At 42.9% G+C, this 15,129-nt stretch overlaps 1 protein-coding gene across 2 annotated transcripts in view; it reads right to left on the bottom strand.

The window, feature by feature from the left end:
- CDKL1 (cyclin dependent kinase like 1) overlaps positions 1–15,129 on the bottom strand; it is a 53,924-nt gene that overhangs the window by 3,692 nt on the left and 35,103 nt on the right. For both annotated transcript variants that reach the window (XM_055436067.2, XM_088839732.1), the window contains exons 4-9: positions 10,607–10,679; positions 7,758–7,848; positions 6,992–7,192; positions 6,239–6,321; positions 3,304–3,360; positions 1,983–2,138 (exon numbers count right to left, since the gene is read on the bottom strand). In XM_055436067.2, the coding sequence (XP_055292042.1) occupies positions 1,983–2,138; positions 3,304–3,360; positions 6,239–6,321; positions 6,992–7,192; positions 7,758–7,848; positions 10,607–10,679 (661 nt within the window). The remainder of the gene's footprint in view (positions 1–1,982; positions 2,139–3,303; positions 3,361–6,238; positions 6,322–6,991; positions 7,193–7,757; positions 7,849–10,606; positions 10,680–15,129) is intronic.

Below are 15,129 nucleotides of genomic sequence, written 5' to 3'. Positions count from 1 at the left end.
AATTGATGGACATGGAGCTCACTGCCTCCTATAAATCTGGTCTCTGCTTTTCCTTTTCAAGATTTATTGTTTATTAGAAAGCAAAACATGTACATTAAAGGAAATTTAGAGGATATGAAAAGGAAGGGGACATATACATGTTAACATTATTGGGAAAAAAGCATAGATTCACAGGAGTTAAGAGTTTGCTGGGACCTTAGGGATCATTTAAGCCAATACCTTGTCTTACAGCAAAGAAAATTGATGTCTGAAGCACTCAGATGATTTGGCCACCTACTACCTTACTTAAAAAGGCAAAACTGCTCCTTTAATGCTGCCAGAAAATGTTTGAATTCATCCTCAATGTCAAACGAAAGCACATATTTTTTATGGTACTATATGGACTTAGGTATCTGAAAAATGAATACTTTTCAGGACTTTTAAATCAAACCTACAAGCGATATACAAATTAGTGAGGTTCCCCTATTCTTTCAAGTAAAAATATTTCTATCAAGACCCTTTACTCCTGAACACAAAGAAACAGTAAGGTAAGGGGTAACTCTGAGGGGAAAGTCTATCTCCAGTCTGCTTTGTATGAAAAACATTCTTAACTTCCTAACTCTGGTCTATTTTAGGGCACTGGGTTTCATGCTGTACCTGTTCCTAATGGACCATCCACCCTCTTCTCTCCTCCAAACCTCACAAACACTGCCCAGATGCCACTCAGCAGTGGAAGCTGCAAAGGGAAAGACTAAGGCATGATAATTCAAAGCTTAAGGGGCAACAAAGGTCCGTCTAGTCAAGGCTGTGGTTTTTCCAGTGGTCATGTATGGATGTGAGAGTTGGACTGTGAAGAAAGCTGATCGCCGAAGAATTGATGCTTTTGAACTGTGGTGCTGGAGAAGACTCTTGAGAGTCCCTTGGACTGCAAGGAGGTCCAACCAGTCCATTCGAAAGGAGATCAATCCTGGGTGTTCATTGGAAGGACTGATGCTGAAGCTGAAACTCCAATACTTTGGCCACCTCATGTGACGAGTTGACTCCCTGGAAAAGACTCTGATGCTGGGAAGGATTGGGGGGCGGGAGGAGAAGGGGACGACAGAGAATGAGATGGCTGGATGGCATCACCGACTCGATGGACATGAGTTTGAGTGTACTCTGGGAGTTGGTGATGGACAGGGAGGCCTGGTGTGCTGTGATTCATGGGGTCGCAAAGAGTCGGACACGGCTGAGCGACTGAACTGAACTGAAGCAGATGAAAGCAGCAATCAGGAGCAGCCAGCTCATCCTAACTGTGGTTCCAACTACAATCCATTCTAAATCATTACAGCTCTTGGCTTATGACAAGACACTTAATGCAAGGCCACTCTTCCCACTTTACAGCAATCACAAATCTTCACAGGCTCCCAGTGTGCAGCCTGGATGCTGTGCTCTGGTTCAACGTACTGTTCTGCTGTTCTCATTGAAAGCACTCATCACCACATTTACCATAGCCAACTCTGATGATTAATGGGTCAAGGAGGAAAACAGTTCCTTTTTCAGATAAAGCTGGAATGTCAATCAATGCTGAAGGTAAACATGATGATAGAGAGCTGCCTGGGGTAAATTTAATTTAATTTTCCAAAGGACAAGAAGCATGCTCAGAGGAATTCACACCCTTGTCTCTGTCTGGGACCTCTGCTCCTGCACACCAAAAGCCCTGGCCCCTGGATGGCAGCAGGGAGCCACTAGGCAAGGTCATCTTTAGGATTCAGGAAGAAGGGCCCTTAACAAGTAAGTGTCTCTGGGACCCTGGCTGGTAGATCTTGTGACCTGTGTCTCTGGGACCCTGGCTGGTAGATCTTGTGACCTGTGTGTCCTCACGCAGGAATAACAGGATGCTGGAACTGCAAGCCACAACTGACCCCTCAAGTATAGATTCAGACTCTGTACCAGATGGCAGGTATGAACTCATTTGATATTGTAACCTCGCATGCTTCTGTAAAGCAATGACCCAATTTTACCCCTGGCAAGTGCTTTCGGCTCTGTCGTAGGGGCTTCCTTGTTGGTTTCTCATGCTCTTTAGCCGAATCCCCTATTTCTCTGATACTGTCAAAATACGAATGCTGCAACAGCTGCTCACACGTCAGTCTCTCGGCAGGATTCATGTGGAGACAGCCCTAAAAGAACAGAAAATCCCCACTTCTTATTCTCTAAAACTGTATAAACTTATTAATATCATTTTTTCTTCTTTGAAATATTAGACTCTTCAGTTGGGAACAAAAGGAGGAAAAAGTAAGAAAAACACACCAATCATGACTTTCATTCCTTCCACAATCATTCCTGAATCGGTAACCACATAATGAATTAATAAATAGTTTCTAGGAATAGTAACAAATCATTTTCTTCACCTTGTTCTGTTCTTGAGGCATTCGGTGCTCTGCCCTGAGGGAGTAGGACATGATTTTTGAGTTGACCTCAGTGTCCCAATAGAATAGTCCTCCTAACCCATTTTGGCACTTGAGTGTACTTTGTAAAAACTAGTTTTTTAATTTAAAAAACAATATCTACATGTGATAAAATAAACTTCATACAGTATGTAGCAAAGTTTCTTCATCACTCTAGTTCTCCCATTCTGTCTTCTAAAATCAGTCATTTTTTGTATATTTTTCCAGAAATAGTTATGTAGTACATGTATGTAAGGGAGAAGAGACATACCTCTTTTTACGTTACATCATTCTTAACTATTTGCTAGGCCAGTAAATAGGCTAGAGGGCTCATACTTGGATAGATTAAATCTCACAATTACATACCTCAAGGAACTGTCTCATTTCTAAAATTATAAATGCATCAGTGAATGTTTTAAATACTTTTTATAATGGGTGGGACATTGACCTTAACTTGCAAATATTTTAATTGGTACCTCATTTTACACAAGGGCTGTATACTTTTGAAAATGCGTATGGAAATCAAGTTTTAAAGTTGAAACCTACTTTCAGTATATTAGAGAGTTGGTTATTTAAAAGAATCCTATGGCTAAACAGTTGTTTCCTTTTTTTAAGAAAGGGATCCTTTTTGTAAAACAAACATTCCTCCTCTTAAATTTCTATTTTGTGTAAATTTACATTTCAAGTACAATATTAGGGTTATTTAAAGTGAAAAATACTTAGTTGTTTTTGCTGTTATGTGACTCATTTTTAAAATGAAAAGTACATATACTTTTCAAGTGAGAAGAAGAATTCTAAAAGGAACACCTTTCAACCCATGGATTGACATAAATCATTCAGATTCCCCAATGATACAGCTGCCCTGTGCTGCCAGGTCTGTTGGAAGCCATGATTTTACCTTTAAGAGACCCAGGGCAGAATAAGAGATGTTTGGAAATTTTAATTCAAGTGGTTCCTGTTGAAAAAGAAAGAAAACAGTGATTTTATTTACGGCATATATTCAAATATAAAGCTACTTCAGATTGAATTTTTGAGTGCGAGAAGCATCTTCCTGGAACCCTCTGTGCCTCCCCCATTCCCTGCCCACCGCACCTCCCACCTATGTCTGTTTCATAAGTTCCTTCTTTCCCCACTTCCAAAACGTTTTATAAGCTTATACTCTTCCCCCAGCCTCTAAACTGCTTTTCCAAATTTTCTTCCTAACCATTTACCCCCTTAACTTCCTAAAGAACAGATTCAGGTAGCAAACTGTGAGGGAATACCAATGAAAAAAGAAAAAAAAACACTTGTCAAGTATTTGTTTCAAACAATTTCCCTGTTTTCTGCTCCAATTTATATAACTTGCCTTGTCTCAGAATAACATTTGGCATTTCTAGAAAGGGGTCCTAATTATGGCATTTACTGACATTTACCTGAAGGGAGCTATGTAACAAAGATTTTTTTTTTCCCTACCCAGGTGAACAGACGTTCTTGGTTTTCTGGAATAAACACTGTTCTCTCCTCCCACAGGAGCCTGCTGTCCCCCTGATTATTCTACTGTTTAAAGAGTCTCCTGAGCAGACATCCATCAATCTCCCTTTGGCCATTTAAGGCTATTTTGCTCTGGTCACAGGCAGGCGACAATCAGTGTTTATAATAAACGCTATAAAATAGAAGGAATGCCGTATGTCAGGCAGACCGGCCAGTTCAAGTCTCCCACACTGCAGGCAGATTCTTTACCGTCTGAGCCACCAGGGATGCCCACACCACTGATAAAGAGGCTAAAAAGGAGGAAAACAGAAACTAAGAGCTAACCCAGCTGAGTAAAATAAATGACCAAGATGAATTGTGTGTATAAAGATGGCGGTTCCCTGGTGATGCCATCAAGCTTAAGAGCACAGTGTTACTTAGTTCAGGGAACCAGCCAACAGCAACCAATTCCCAACTGTGCAGTTATTCATCACTGATAAGAGATAAGAGCCTCAGTTTTGGAGTTGCCTAAGATCAACAGGGAAAAATAAAATCCTAAAGCAGATCTGTATGAGCCTTTGAGAGCAGCCCATTTCACTCCCAAAGCTAAACTATTTCTCTTGCTATTTCTGTGTGTTGAATCTGAGCATCACTGGAGACCGCCTTGACATTGCTGACACTGAGGTCTGCTGTTTCAGCAAGGACGCCTGGGACAAGGCCGGCTGGTTGGCTGTGATAGGCAGGCCCATCCTGCCTGCTCAGCCGGTTTCCCTGCCCCAGAAGCATGCAGGCCTCCTTCGGGTAGGGTTGCTGACCGGCAGAGGGACTCAGGCACAGATATTCAACCTGCGCAGCCCCCATGCTGCGTCTTCCTGTGTTTCTGTCAACAGGAAATCCCCTGCAGGACAACCTCTGGGAAACCACGGGAAGCCTTTTACACTGATGAAACCTGGGCTGTTTCCGAGGTTTCACTGGTAGAAGAGCGAGCAGGAAGTTCGCTCAGGGATATTTAGTGTGACACTGGGAATGTCCAGGTCACAAGGGAGCAGCTGGGTCGCCTGCCATATGTCAGGTGTCATTCCTGCTTCTGTGGCCTTGAAGGCTCCCCGCTGCCCCAGTTTTCCTATTCCCAGTGCTGCCAGAGGGGGCAGCAGGGCAGTGGGAGGTGGGAGACTTCACTGCAGGACAGGCCCAGACAGCTTTGATGGAACTGGCTGGAGCCTCCATCTGGAAACTGAGCGATGCAGGAGGGTTCACTTCAGTGTGAAACTACCTTCCTTAGACAGTAGGAACTCAGGACTTCATAGACCTTAACTGTGCTCTGAAATGTTTCTGATTATAATACAGGCTCATCAGAAGACACTTGAAAATATTTAAAAAACCATAAAGAAAGAAACAAATTGTCCCACCACAAAGAGACATTAATATTTTGGTATACTATACCTTGCAGTCATTTATTTAATAAATATAAAAATCTTTATAGCCTGATTTTCTTGAGGTTGTTATTTTATATTTATACGTGTAAATGTGTATATTTATTTAAAATTCATTAAAATTATGTCAAATTATGGATACTGTTTTATAACTTCTTTTCATTTAGTAATATGTTACAGACCTTTTATATCAGGTGACTACATAAGAATCTAATTATTTTTATTGGCTATGTGGTATTTCTATTGTAAGGACATACCATAACCTATTTAATTCTCTACTGACGGAACACTAAAGGAAATGATTTCTGTTAAAGAATGTCATATTTCCATCAAAGAATGTTTGCTGTATCTTTATACTCTTGTCTAATAGTTTCACTGGACCAAATTCTTGAAAGTGGTTTAGACTATGCACATTTTAAATTTTTTCAGTTTTTGAAAAATAAGTGTTTTCCCCACATTGGCCAAAAGAACAGGTATCAGAGTGAGGCTGGCCAAGCAAGTTCATCACCATTTTCCCCCCTGGTCTGGGACTGAGGGCACAGTAGAGCAGGGGTTTGGACCATGCTGGATTTTCCTGGAGGAGTCATCATCTACAAGTTGATCAGCTCTGAGCTTTGTAGCTTCAACTGCTGAAATGATGGACAGGCAAGTTTGGGGCAGGCAGCTCTGCAATCCTGTCCAACGTGGTGGCTGTGCTCTGCTATCAGCTGTCTGCAAGTTAGCACTGAAGCCCAGGGTCTTGTAGCGAATTTGCCCCAGTTTTCTTTTCCACTCTTAGACTGATTTTCTGGTACCAAGTGGACCATGGGGCTCAGACAGGTGCCTAACTATCAAAACCTAGTTAGACTGCAACTCCCCATGTATATTCATTGAGTGAGAATGATCACCACTTAAATACCCTGGTAAATGTAGCTCTGACTTGCAGAACTCTTACCAAAATAGGTCACTCACCATATCTTCAGGGTCTGGAATTTTTACCCCACTGAAGTACTGATTTGTGCTAAATACGTGTTGATGCCTAGGAATGAGGTCTCCTTTGGACAAGAAGAAAGAGAAAGGTAAAATTAGATCAGTTATATATATATATATTGCAAAATACTGGGTATAGTTTTCTGAAACACAATATTGTAAGTCAATTATACTTCAATAAAAATTTTTAAAAAACAAAAAAACAATGTTTTTCATCCTCTCAAATTAGATCAGTTAGCAAGCACTGCCGGAGAAGGCAATGGCACCCCACTCCAGTACTCTTGCCTGGAAAATCTCATGGATGGAGGAGCCTGGTAGGCTGCAATCCATGGGGTTGCTAAGAGTCGGACACGACTGAGCGACTTCACTTTCACTTTTCACTTTCATGCATTGGAGAAGGAGATGGCAACCCACTCCAGTGTTCTTGCCTGGAGAATCCCAGGGATGGGAGAGCCTGGTAGGCTGCCGTCTATGGGGTCACAGAGTTGGACATGACTGAAGTGACTTAGCAGCAGCAGCAGCAAGCACTGCTCTATGGTTTCCTTCCATTGGTGCTATATCAGTCAGGGCCTATACCTACAAAGGACACCATTCATGGAGCCATTACAATGAGACTCTGAGAGTTTCCCTCTTTCATGACTGTAAAGGGCACTGGAAGAGACTAGGAACTTGGCTCTGCTCTGACATGGGTAAAACTATCTGGTTTCCAAAAATGGGACAAAAACCAGCACTTACCCAAGGTTTTCCTAATCAAATAGAGCTGATCCACATCTGATTTTCCTGGCCACAGAGGAACCCCTGACAGCAGCTCAGCAAAGACACAGCCAATCGCCCAAACATCTACTGGGGGCCCGTATTGCGTGTCCCCCACCAACAGCTCTGGGGAGCGGTACCACCTGGTGGCCACGTAGTCCGTGTAGTAGTCGCTTGGTCCAGCTGTCCAGTGATGGGACATGGAAAATAAAGGGAGCAGTGCAACAGGGAATCAGAACTGGGAGGGGGAAGACCTGAGAAATCAAGCTTGTGCCCCACCTGTGGTTTTTCTAAATCAGTGCTTCGCAATACTGGTTACCCATGAAAACCACCTGGAATACAGTACTTTTTAAAAATTACCAATGTTTGAGCCCCACACCAGTCCAATTAAACCAGAATCCCTAGAGGGGTATCAGTATGGTTTTTAGAGTTTATAGCTTCCCAGATGATTCTAATCTACAACCAACATTGAAAGCCACTCTTCTAAAATAGTAGTTTTAAAAAGCACTATTTTAGCAAAAAATGGTAGAAACTAGGAGGGTAATATACGTATTAGTAAGCCCTTTATTGTGATAAAATTTACATATAGCATATACATTTTTAAACCACTGTATGTGTATTTTCAGTAATTGTAGACTTACAAGCTTATGCCCTAAATATACAAGAACGAGCTTCCTATAGCATTTAGATCCTTTATCATATTAAAAATCTCCCTAGCTTTGACACTTAAGAAAACTTTGATACTCACTCAAAAGTCGAGCAAATCCAAAGTCACAAAGCTTAATCACAGACTGTTTCGTGACGAGGATGTTTTCCGGCTTCACATCCCTGTGTATGCACTAGTCACAAACATCAAACCCGAGCAGATTAAACAGGAGCAACCCTAATATATGGACTCAATAAAATGCATGAATATCCAGCAAATATCTGAGGCTGTTTGAACCTCTCACTGACCTTTCAGATAACAGACTACAAAACAGTAGCCTAAAATAAATCTAGTACCATAACCACCATAGCCTGAATCAACCCCAATTCCTGAAGGGCCCTAAAGGACCAACAAATGTGAAAAGAAAAATGAAAGTAGGGTAGTAAGATAAACAACAAATAATTTTTTTTAGTAGAAGTACATCCCATGTAGTGTTCGGAGCTTATTTATACTAAAGTGTTTCTGACTGTTTACCCGAAATTCAAATTTAACCAGGTGTATTTAATCTGGCTACCTTAGGTGATAGAGAAGATGTTAAAAGGTTCTGGGTGAGGACTGCAGCATGGCTGCAGGAGCTGTAAATTGGTGCCTAAGCAGAATTCATAATCCAGTTGTTTAACTGAGAACAGAACACATTCCGCCTGGTAAACAGGACAAGCCCTGGGCCTGCTGAGATAAGCTGAGGAAGAGATGGGCGGGAAGCAGCAGCTTGCCAAAAGACCTCCCTTCCAGCTCTGACATTTGTCCCCACAAGATAAACAAACGCAGGCAGCGCACACCCTCGGGGGAGGCACTAGATGTCAGCTCCATCCCACACACAGGCAGTCTCCTTGCTGCCCCTCCACCCCACCGGATGTCGCCCCCAGGCCACCGCCAGGGTTTAGACACAAATCACCTGTGGTTTCCAGACCACAGCTGACATTGTTTAACAGGGTGATGTTAGAAGAATGCTTAAGAACCGTCACATGATTTTCCTATTAAATAGTGCTTTTTTTGGTAAGGAACAAATCTTCAACAACAATAAAAAAACAACCAATTAGCAATTACATAAAAACAACAGTGGGGGCAAAACACTGTTCAGGTTCCTAATAACCTTCCCTTCTACATTTGTTCCTTTCTGGAGGAGAATGTGGGAGGCTTCTGCAATCCGAGAGACCCTCTCTGGCTTAGGGCTGATACCCTGGGGTGTTCTTGACTTTCTAAAATTTGGAGCCCGGACAGAGGTTCCTCTCATGCCTGGCCTAGTTCTCACTCCAAAGGATCTTCAGGGTGAGACCCGGGTGTCAGTTTTTCCCCATGGGTATTTATTACTCTGGAAAAATTGAGGGGAGACAATTTCTGAATTATTTTGTTAGAACAGATCTGATTCTCAGCAATTAATGGCCCTGGGATCTCCACTCTTTTACCCCTGGCTTCAAATATTACTATAAATGGGTACACCCTTGAATAACGTGATGACAGATGGTCAGAAGTACTTGTAAGCAAGAATGTGCTCCTATTCTGTTCTGGGAATTCTTTACAAGTTTCTACAGCCCTCCCCCCAAGCACATGTGGCCAAACAGTTTCAGGGGCTCTCCAGGGAGCAGTGGTATGCATTACATTTGTTCTTAGTGTCTCTGCTTTTCCCCACCAGGGTCTTTCTGCCATCTCTCTCGCTCCCCCCACTCCCCCACCCAACTCCTAAAACCTGCTATCAGGAAACTGCTGGCCCTCACTTGCAGTGAAGAGCAGTATGTATAAGGCATCCACACTCCCTGGTGTGCACACATTTGGACACAGATTGTAGCCTTCAGTTAGGTGGAGGCTCAGCTGGGAGAAGTGCTGCCTACTCTCATATTTCCTTCTGGGAAGGCAGCTTCAGGGGGGAAAGATAATTAGAACAGCTCGAGGAAGGCATTTCAGCCCTACCAGTGAAATTGACCCTGGCCATTGTCAGGATGCGGAGAAGGCAATGGCAAGCCACTCCAGTACTATTGCCTAGAAAATCCCATGGATGGAGGAGCCTGGTAGGCTGCAGTCCGTGGGGTCGCTAAGGGTCGGACACGACTGAGCGACTTCACTTTCACACATTGGAGAAGGAAATGGCAACCCACTCCAGTGTTCTTGCCTGGAGAATCCCAGGGACGGGGGAGCCTGGTGGGCTTCCGTCTATGGGGTCACACAGAGTCGGACACGACTGAAGTGACTTAGCAGCAGCAGCAGCAGCATTGTCAGGATGACAAAATGCAGTAAACTGCCCTTGGGGCCAAAATGAAGCTCTGATATTGGAGTCTGCTTCCTGCATACAGGGAGTGGGCTGTGTTGAAGGCAAGGGAGCAGCAGACTACGCAGTATCTGTGAAGTCACACCACCTAGGCAGCAGTCCACTGTACCTCCCGCCACGTGGCTGAGAGTGCTCACAAGGTTTCCACTGGCTGCTTCATTGCAGCCCTGGCACTCCTAACTCACCTATGCAGACACGAGCAGACGTGCATCACACTTGGGACTCCATGTAATGCATGCAACAGGTATGAGTCACCTGGGGTTTCCCCCCCCAATTTCACAGTATTTTGAGGGTACCAGAGCAACATGGACTCCAAGTGAGAAGGAGTCTACCTTAAATCTGGGTAGTTTCTAAGCAACACAAACAAAACTACTTTCTTAAAATCATAAACATACATCTTTAAAACCCAAACAAGAATGAACAGTTTAGGTTGGCATTTTTAGCTTCCATGTACCCCCTAAACAGAGTTGGACACGACTGAGCAACTGAACTGAACTGAACCCCCCAAACTTATAAAGACTTGGGTGAAAAAGCCTATCCACAAAAGTATGATATAAACTCTGTACAAAAGTTCCACCTCAGGTGAAGGGCAGCCTTCTTATTTTTAAAGGGGTATCGTGAGACTTACACTGTGTTTATGGCAAAAATTTACAGCTTGCAGTGTCTGCCAAGTTATGCTCTTCACGAGATGTTCTGGTACCCTAAAAAAAAAAAAAAAAAGTAACACAGACACATTCTTTAGTGTTTCAATGGAATTCAGCTCAAAAAAGAAGAAAGTAAACCAAGACACACTTTAGTGGAAGATCCTAGGTGACACATACAGTCATCTAACTCATAGGGAGGGTCCAGAGTGTAGAAAACTTGTGATGAGAACGCTGCTGAATTCCAAGGATGGCAAGGTGCAACAACACAGCATATACGCCTCCAGGAAAGGACCATGAAGACCCAGCGGGATTTGAACAAGTACTGAAGACCACCTACCTCGAACATCTGTGACTGGGGAACCTGCCTGGTAACTGAAGTTCCATTGCTATAATGAGATTTTTGTTGATGGCAAGTTAGTGAATATCAAGCATAAAAGATGCTGCCTATTTTTTCAAGTTGCCCCAGCTGATGGCCTTGAAGTAGAACTCATCTTCCACTGGTGGGCCTGGGGTTTTTTCAGATTCTTGAGGAAGCACTTTTTGTTTGGTGATGGACAGGGAGGCCTGGCATGCTGTGATTCATGGGGTCGCAAAGAGTCGGACACGACTGAGTGACTGAACTGAACTGAACTGAACTGAATGAAGGTTTTATAGAAGGTAAAGAAGAGGTTTGCATTGCACACCACGCAGCAGAAGGTCAGCACAGCCGGCCTACGTGCGTTTGCGTGCACAGGCAGCTCGGTCCTTTCCCCACACGGCTCCTCTCTGGTGGCCAGAGGCATCCTGCTTACATTTTCCCACCCTGTCCTCTATCACAGAGTCTAACCTTTATTCCACTGTCCCGAGCACTTCCTCCCTGACTCTAGGTTTACGTAACCAGGGCAACCAGTAGCCCACCAGGTCCTTTGTGCAAATCAGCAAACAGCACCTCCTTTGAGTGCACTTCTTAAAAATATTTATTTATTTTATTTTATCCCTGGGTACTAGTTGCAGCATACAGGATCTTTAGCTGTAGCATGTGGGATCATGTCCCTGACCAGGGATCAAACCTGGACCCCATGCACTGGAAGCATGGAGTCTTAGCCACTGGACTGCTAGGGAAATCCCCTGAGAGTATTTTTTAAAAAATATTAGGCAATGAATAAAATGAATGCTAGTGGTAAAGAACTTGCCTGCCAATGCAAAAGACATAAGAGACATGAGTTCGATCCCTGGGTGGGGAAGATCCCCTGGAGGAGAGCATAGCAACCCACTCCAGTATTCCTGCCTGGAGAATCCCACAGATAGAGGAACCTAGCGGGCTACAGTCCACAGGATCACAGAGTCCAACATGACTGAAGCGACTTAGCATGCATGCAAAATGAACCACAGAGAGAGTACATTTATTTTTCAGAGACTCTGGCCTACCAGTTAGACTTACTGTTTTTACAAATCAAACATTAAACAATGTTGTTGTGATTCTCAGCCAGAACTAATATGTATACTAGGGAGGAAACTCTTGAGTACTTGTGTCAAGGTGACCCAAAAAAGTCACTTCCAGCCTCTGGGACGGGGTATGAGGCCACTGTTGTCACAGGCCAGATGTTCAGGAAATCCTTTCAGGCAGATAAGAGGATGCTGTAACAGTGGGACAATGTGGAGGAAACAAAGAGGCCACTTCCAGGAAGAAGATCTGGGACATTCCTGGGCTGAAGTAGCTTTTCTCCAATTTCTCTTCCTTATTCTAATGACGCAAAGGTAGAGATGCCAGAAAAATCTCACCTGTCTAGGCCTAGAAAAACACAACTAAGACGAGGACATTTCAGGTAACATGCTTTCGCCAAGCCTCCACTGTTTGTCCAGAAAAAAAAAAACAGAATATATTTTGATTATGTAATAAAGTATTCATATACGGTTGTTCAGAACCAGGCATCTAATCTCTAAGAACATTTCCCAAAAGAAATTAGGCAAAAAAGAGCATGTAAAAGTAAATTATAACAGTGTATCTTTAGTGCTCCTCTAACACTAAGCACCCTATTACACAATTTTCAAACGTAAAAACTCTGTGCAAGCTACCTAGTATCATTGTGGGTCAGCAGCTACTCACTTCACTTCCTGATTTTTCCATGCGTTTTATCTGATCTCTAAGACCCTTTTTATATGACGATGATAGGAGTCAAGTTTTTCACTTTCGGAATAGGGAGTGACAGATACGGAAAGAAAGAAGAATAGAACCTCTTCTGTGGCGTTGGACTGGGATTGGATACACAAGCATGTAGAGAGTGCCGCCCTGGAAAGGGTGCTGATATCTGGCACAGGTGCTCTGGAAAGCTTCTTGACATAGGACAATATCCGAAGTAGTGGTGAAGGTGATGATAAGTGGCCAGATTTTTATAGAAAAAAAAATCCATATTTTAAAAATAAAGTCTTCAGGATTCTCTGAGGAATCAAGGAATGACACCAAGGTGTCAGCTTGAGTCGCTGGCTTATAGTGGGGCCCTTCCCTGGTAGCTCAGATGATAAAGAATCTGCCTGCAATGCAGTAGACCAGGGTTCAATCCCTGGTTCAGGAAGATCTGGAGAAGGGAAGGGCAACCTACTCCAGTATTCTTGCCTGGGAAATCCCATGGACCGAGGAGCCTGGCGAGCTACAGTCCACGGGGTTGCAAAGAGTCAGACACAACTGAGGAACTAACACACTTACTGTGGAGAACGCTAGGGTAAGAGCTGGTTTCAGGGATCAAAGAGTAGTTGGGTGAGAAGCTTCTTAGCCATACATGGGAAGACTCTGGGAAGGGAGTTCTGAATTCAGAAGGGAGATGTAAATTTGGGAAGTATAAGCCTAGTGATGGAATTTAGAGCTCTAGGACTAGACGAAGCCACTTAAGGAGTGAATCCAGAAAAAAGAAGAGGTCAAGACTGGAGGCCCTCAACATGCAGAGATCAGAAAAAGGAGGGGGACCCAGCAAGACTGGGGGTGGTCCTCAGGTAAAGTAAGATGACACTCAGGAGAAGTGTCCCTGAAGCCAACTGAAAAAAGTGTTTCAAAGGACTTCTGGGTTAAGATGGTGGATAGAACACACCCATCTATTTTCACTCTCCTTTAAAATCTAACTAGAACTACACTGAAGATCAATCGAAATATAAGCCATCCTCTCACCCTCAGGCAGCTTACAGTATCTTTGGGAAGATAAAAGTACAAGACAAGACCTGTTGACAGCAGATGAGAGCGACATCTGTTCCTCTGGAGCCCACTGGGCTGCAGTCCAGCTCAGCAGAGGCACTCCCTCCAGAGAAGGTGGACTGAATCCATCTTTCACTAGTGGGAATAGGAGAAGGAGAAGTGCACCCGTGGGTCTTCCACACGGCTTTCCTCCTGCCTGCTTTGGGGACTCTGTTTCACCCCCAGGAACATAAAAGCTTCCCAAGAGTTTGGCTCCAAGGAGGAGTGAAGGGGTGTCATTAGAAATGTCTGTGGTCTAGATTTCTGTGTGACTGTACCATTTTTAACCAACTGAAGATAGAGATGCTTGGTCACAATAAGCAAGCAAAGCCAGATTAAGGAAGACAAGACATCCAGGAAGCAGTGAATCCAGCCCTAGAGAAATTCCAAGAGGGGATTCCAAGGATGACAGCAAAGAGAAGTCCCAGGAGGACAGCTGGTCAGCAGGCTTGGAGAACAAGCCACACAGGTGGAGAATGGGGATCTAAAGGCAGGACATTATCAGGAAGGAGAAAAGGAATAGATTGCCTGATATGATTATCCTGTGGAAAAGTATACTAAGAGACTATTAAAAAAAAGTGGGGAAAGTTAGCAATAGAGTTAAAGACTACTAAGCAAATTTAAAAAATAAGGCAAATATTAATTTGCAGAAAAAAGTATAAAAAGAAACTCCAGTATGGTAAAATGCTCAACAATAAGTAATATTTCCATAGGCATAATAATAGGAACAGTGAATTCTGAATTAATGAAATTTTAATGTAACTATTTGGGGGAAGAAGAAAGGGGAAGGACAGGAAATAATGGTATAGGAAAACTAAATCCTCGTCTATCAGAATAGTCTGTAGATAATGTCTAGAAAGTAATATATCAATAACTGTATATCACTCTTTTTATGACATTATATTGCTAGATTTAATTCACTAGGGATTTTTGCATCTAGTTTATGAAGGATGTCCATCTGTCATTTTATTTCCTTGAAATGCCCTTGTCTATTTCTGGTATCAGGCTATAGTGGCCTCATAATATGATTTGGAAATTGTTTCTTCCTTCTATATTTTATGACAGAGTTTGTGTAGGATTGCTAATATTTCTTCCCTATATGTTTGAAGGAAATCATTCAAATATTATAATAATAGAAACCAAAGGAGTATGACTATAAGAAAAAAAAACAAATACACATCATTGGAGATTAGACGAACTGGTTCAGTCTGACAAACTCAATGAGCCAATAATATAATTTTGAGAACTTCTAAAGAAAAATAGAAAAGAAGAAAAATCTATTTGTAGGAAGATTTTGATAGCAGA

Source organism: Moschus berezovskii, chromosome 9 (assembly GCF_049115385.1).
Source record: "Moschus berezovskii isolate FMDL1 chromosome 9, NW_MosBer_1.0, whole genome shotgun sequence".
NCBI classification, from domain to species: Eukaryota; Metazoa; Chordata; class Mammalia; order Artiodactyla; family Moschidae; genus Moschus; species Moschus berezovskii.
The sequence above is the reverse complement of the archived record's forward strand: the minus strand, read 5'-3'. Positions and strand labels throughout refer to the sequence as shown.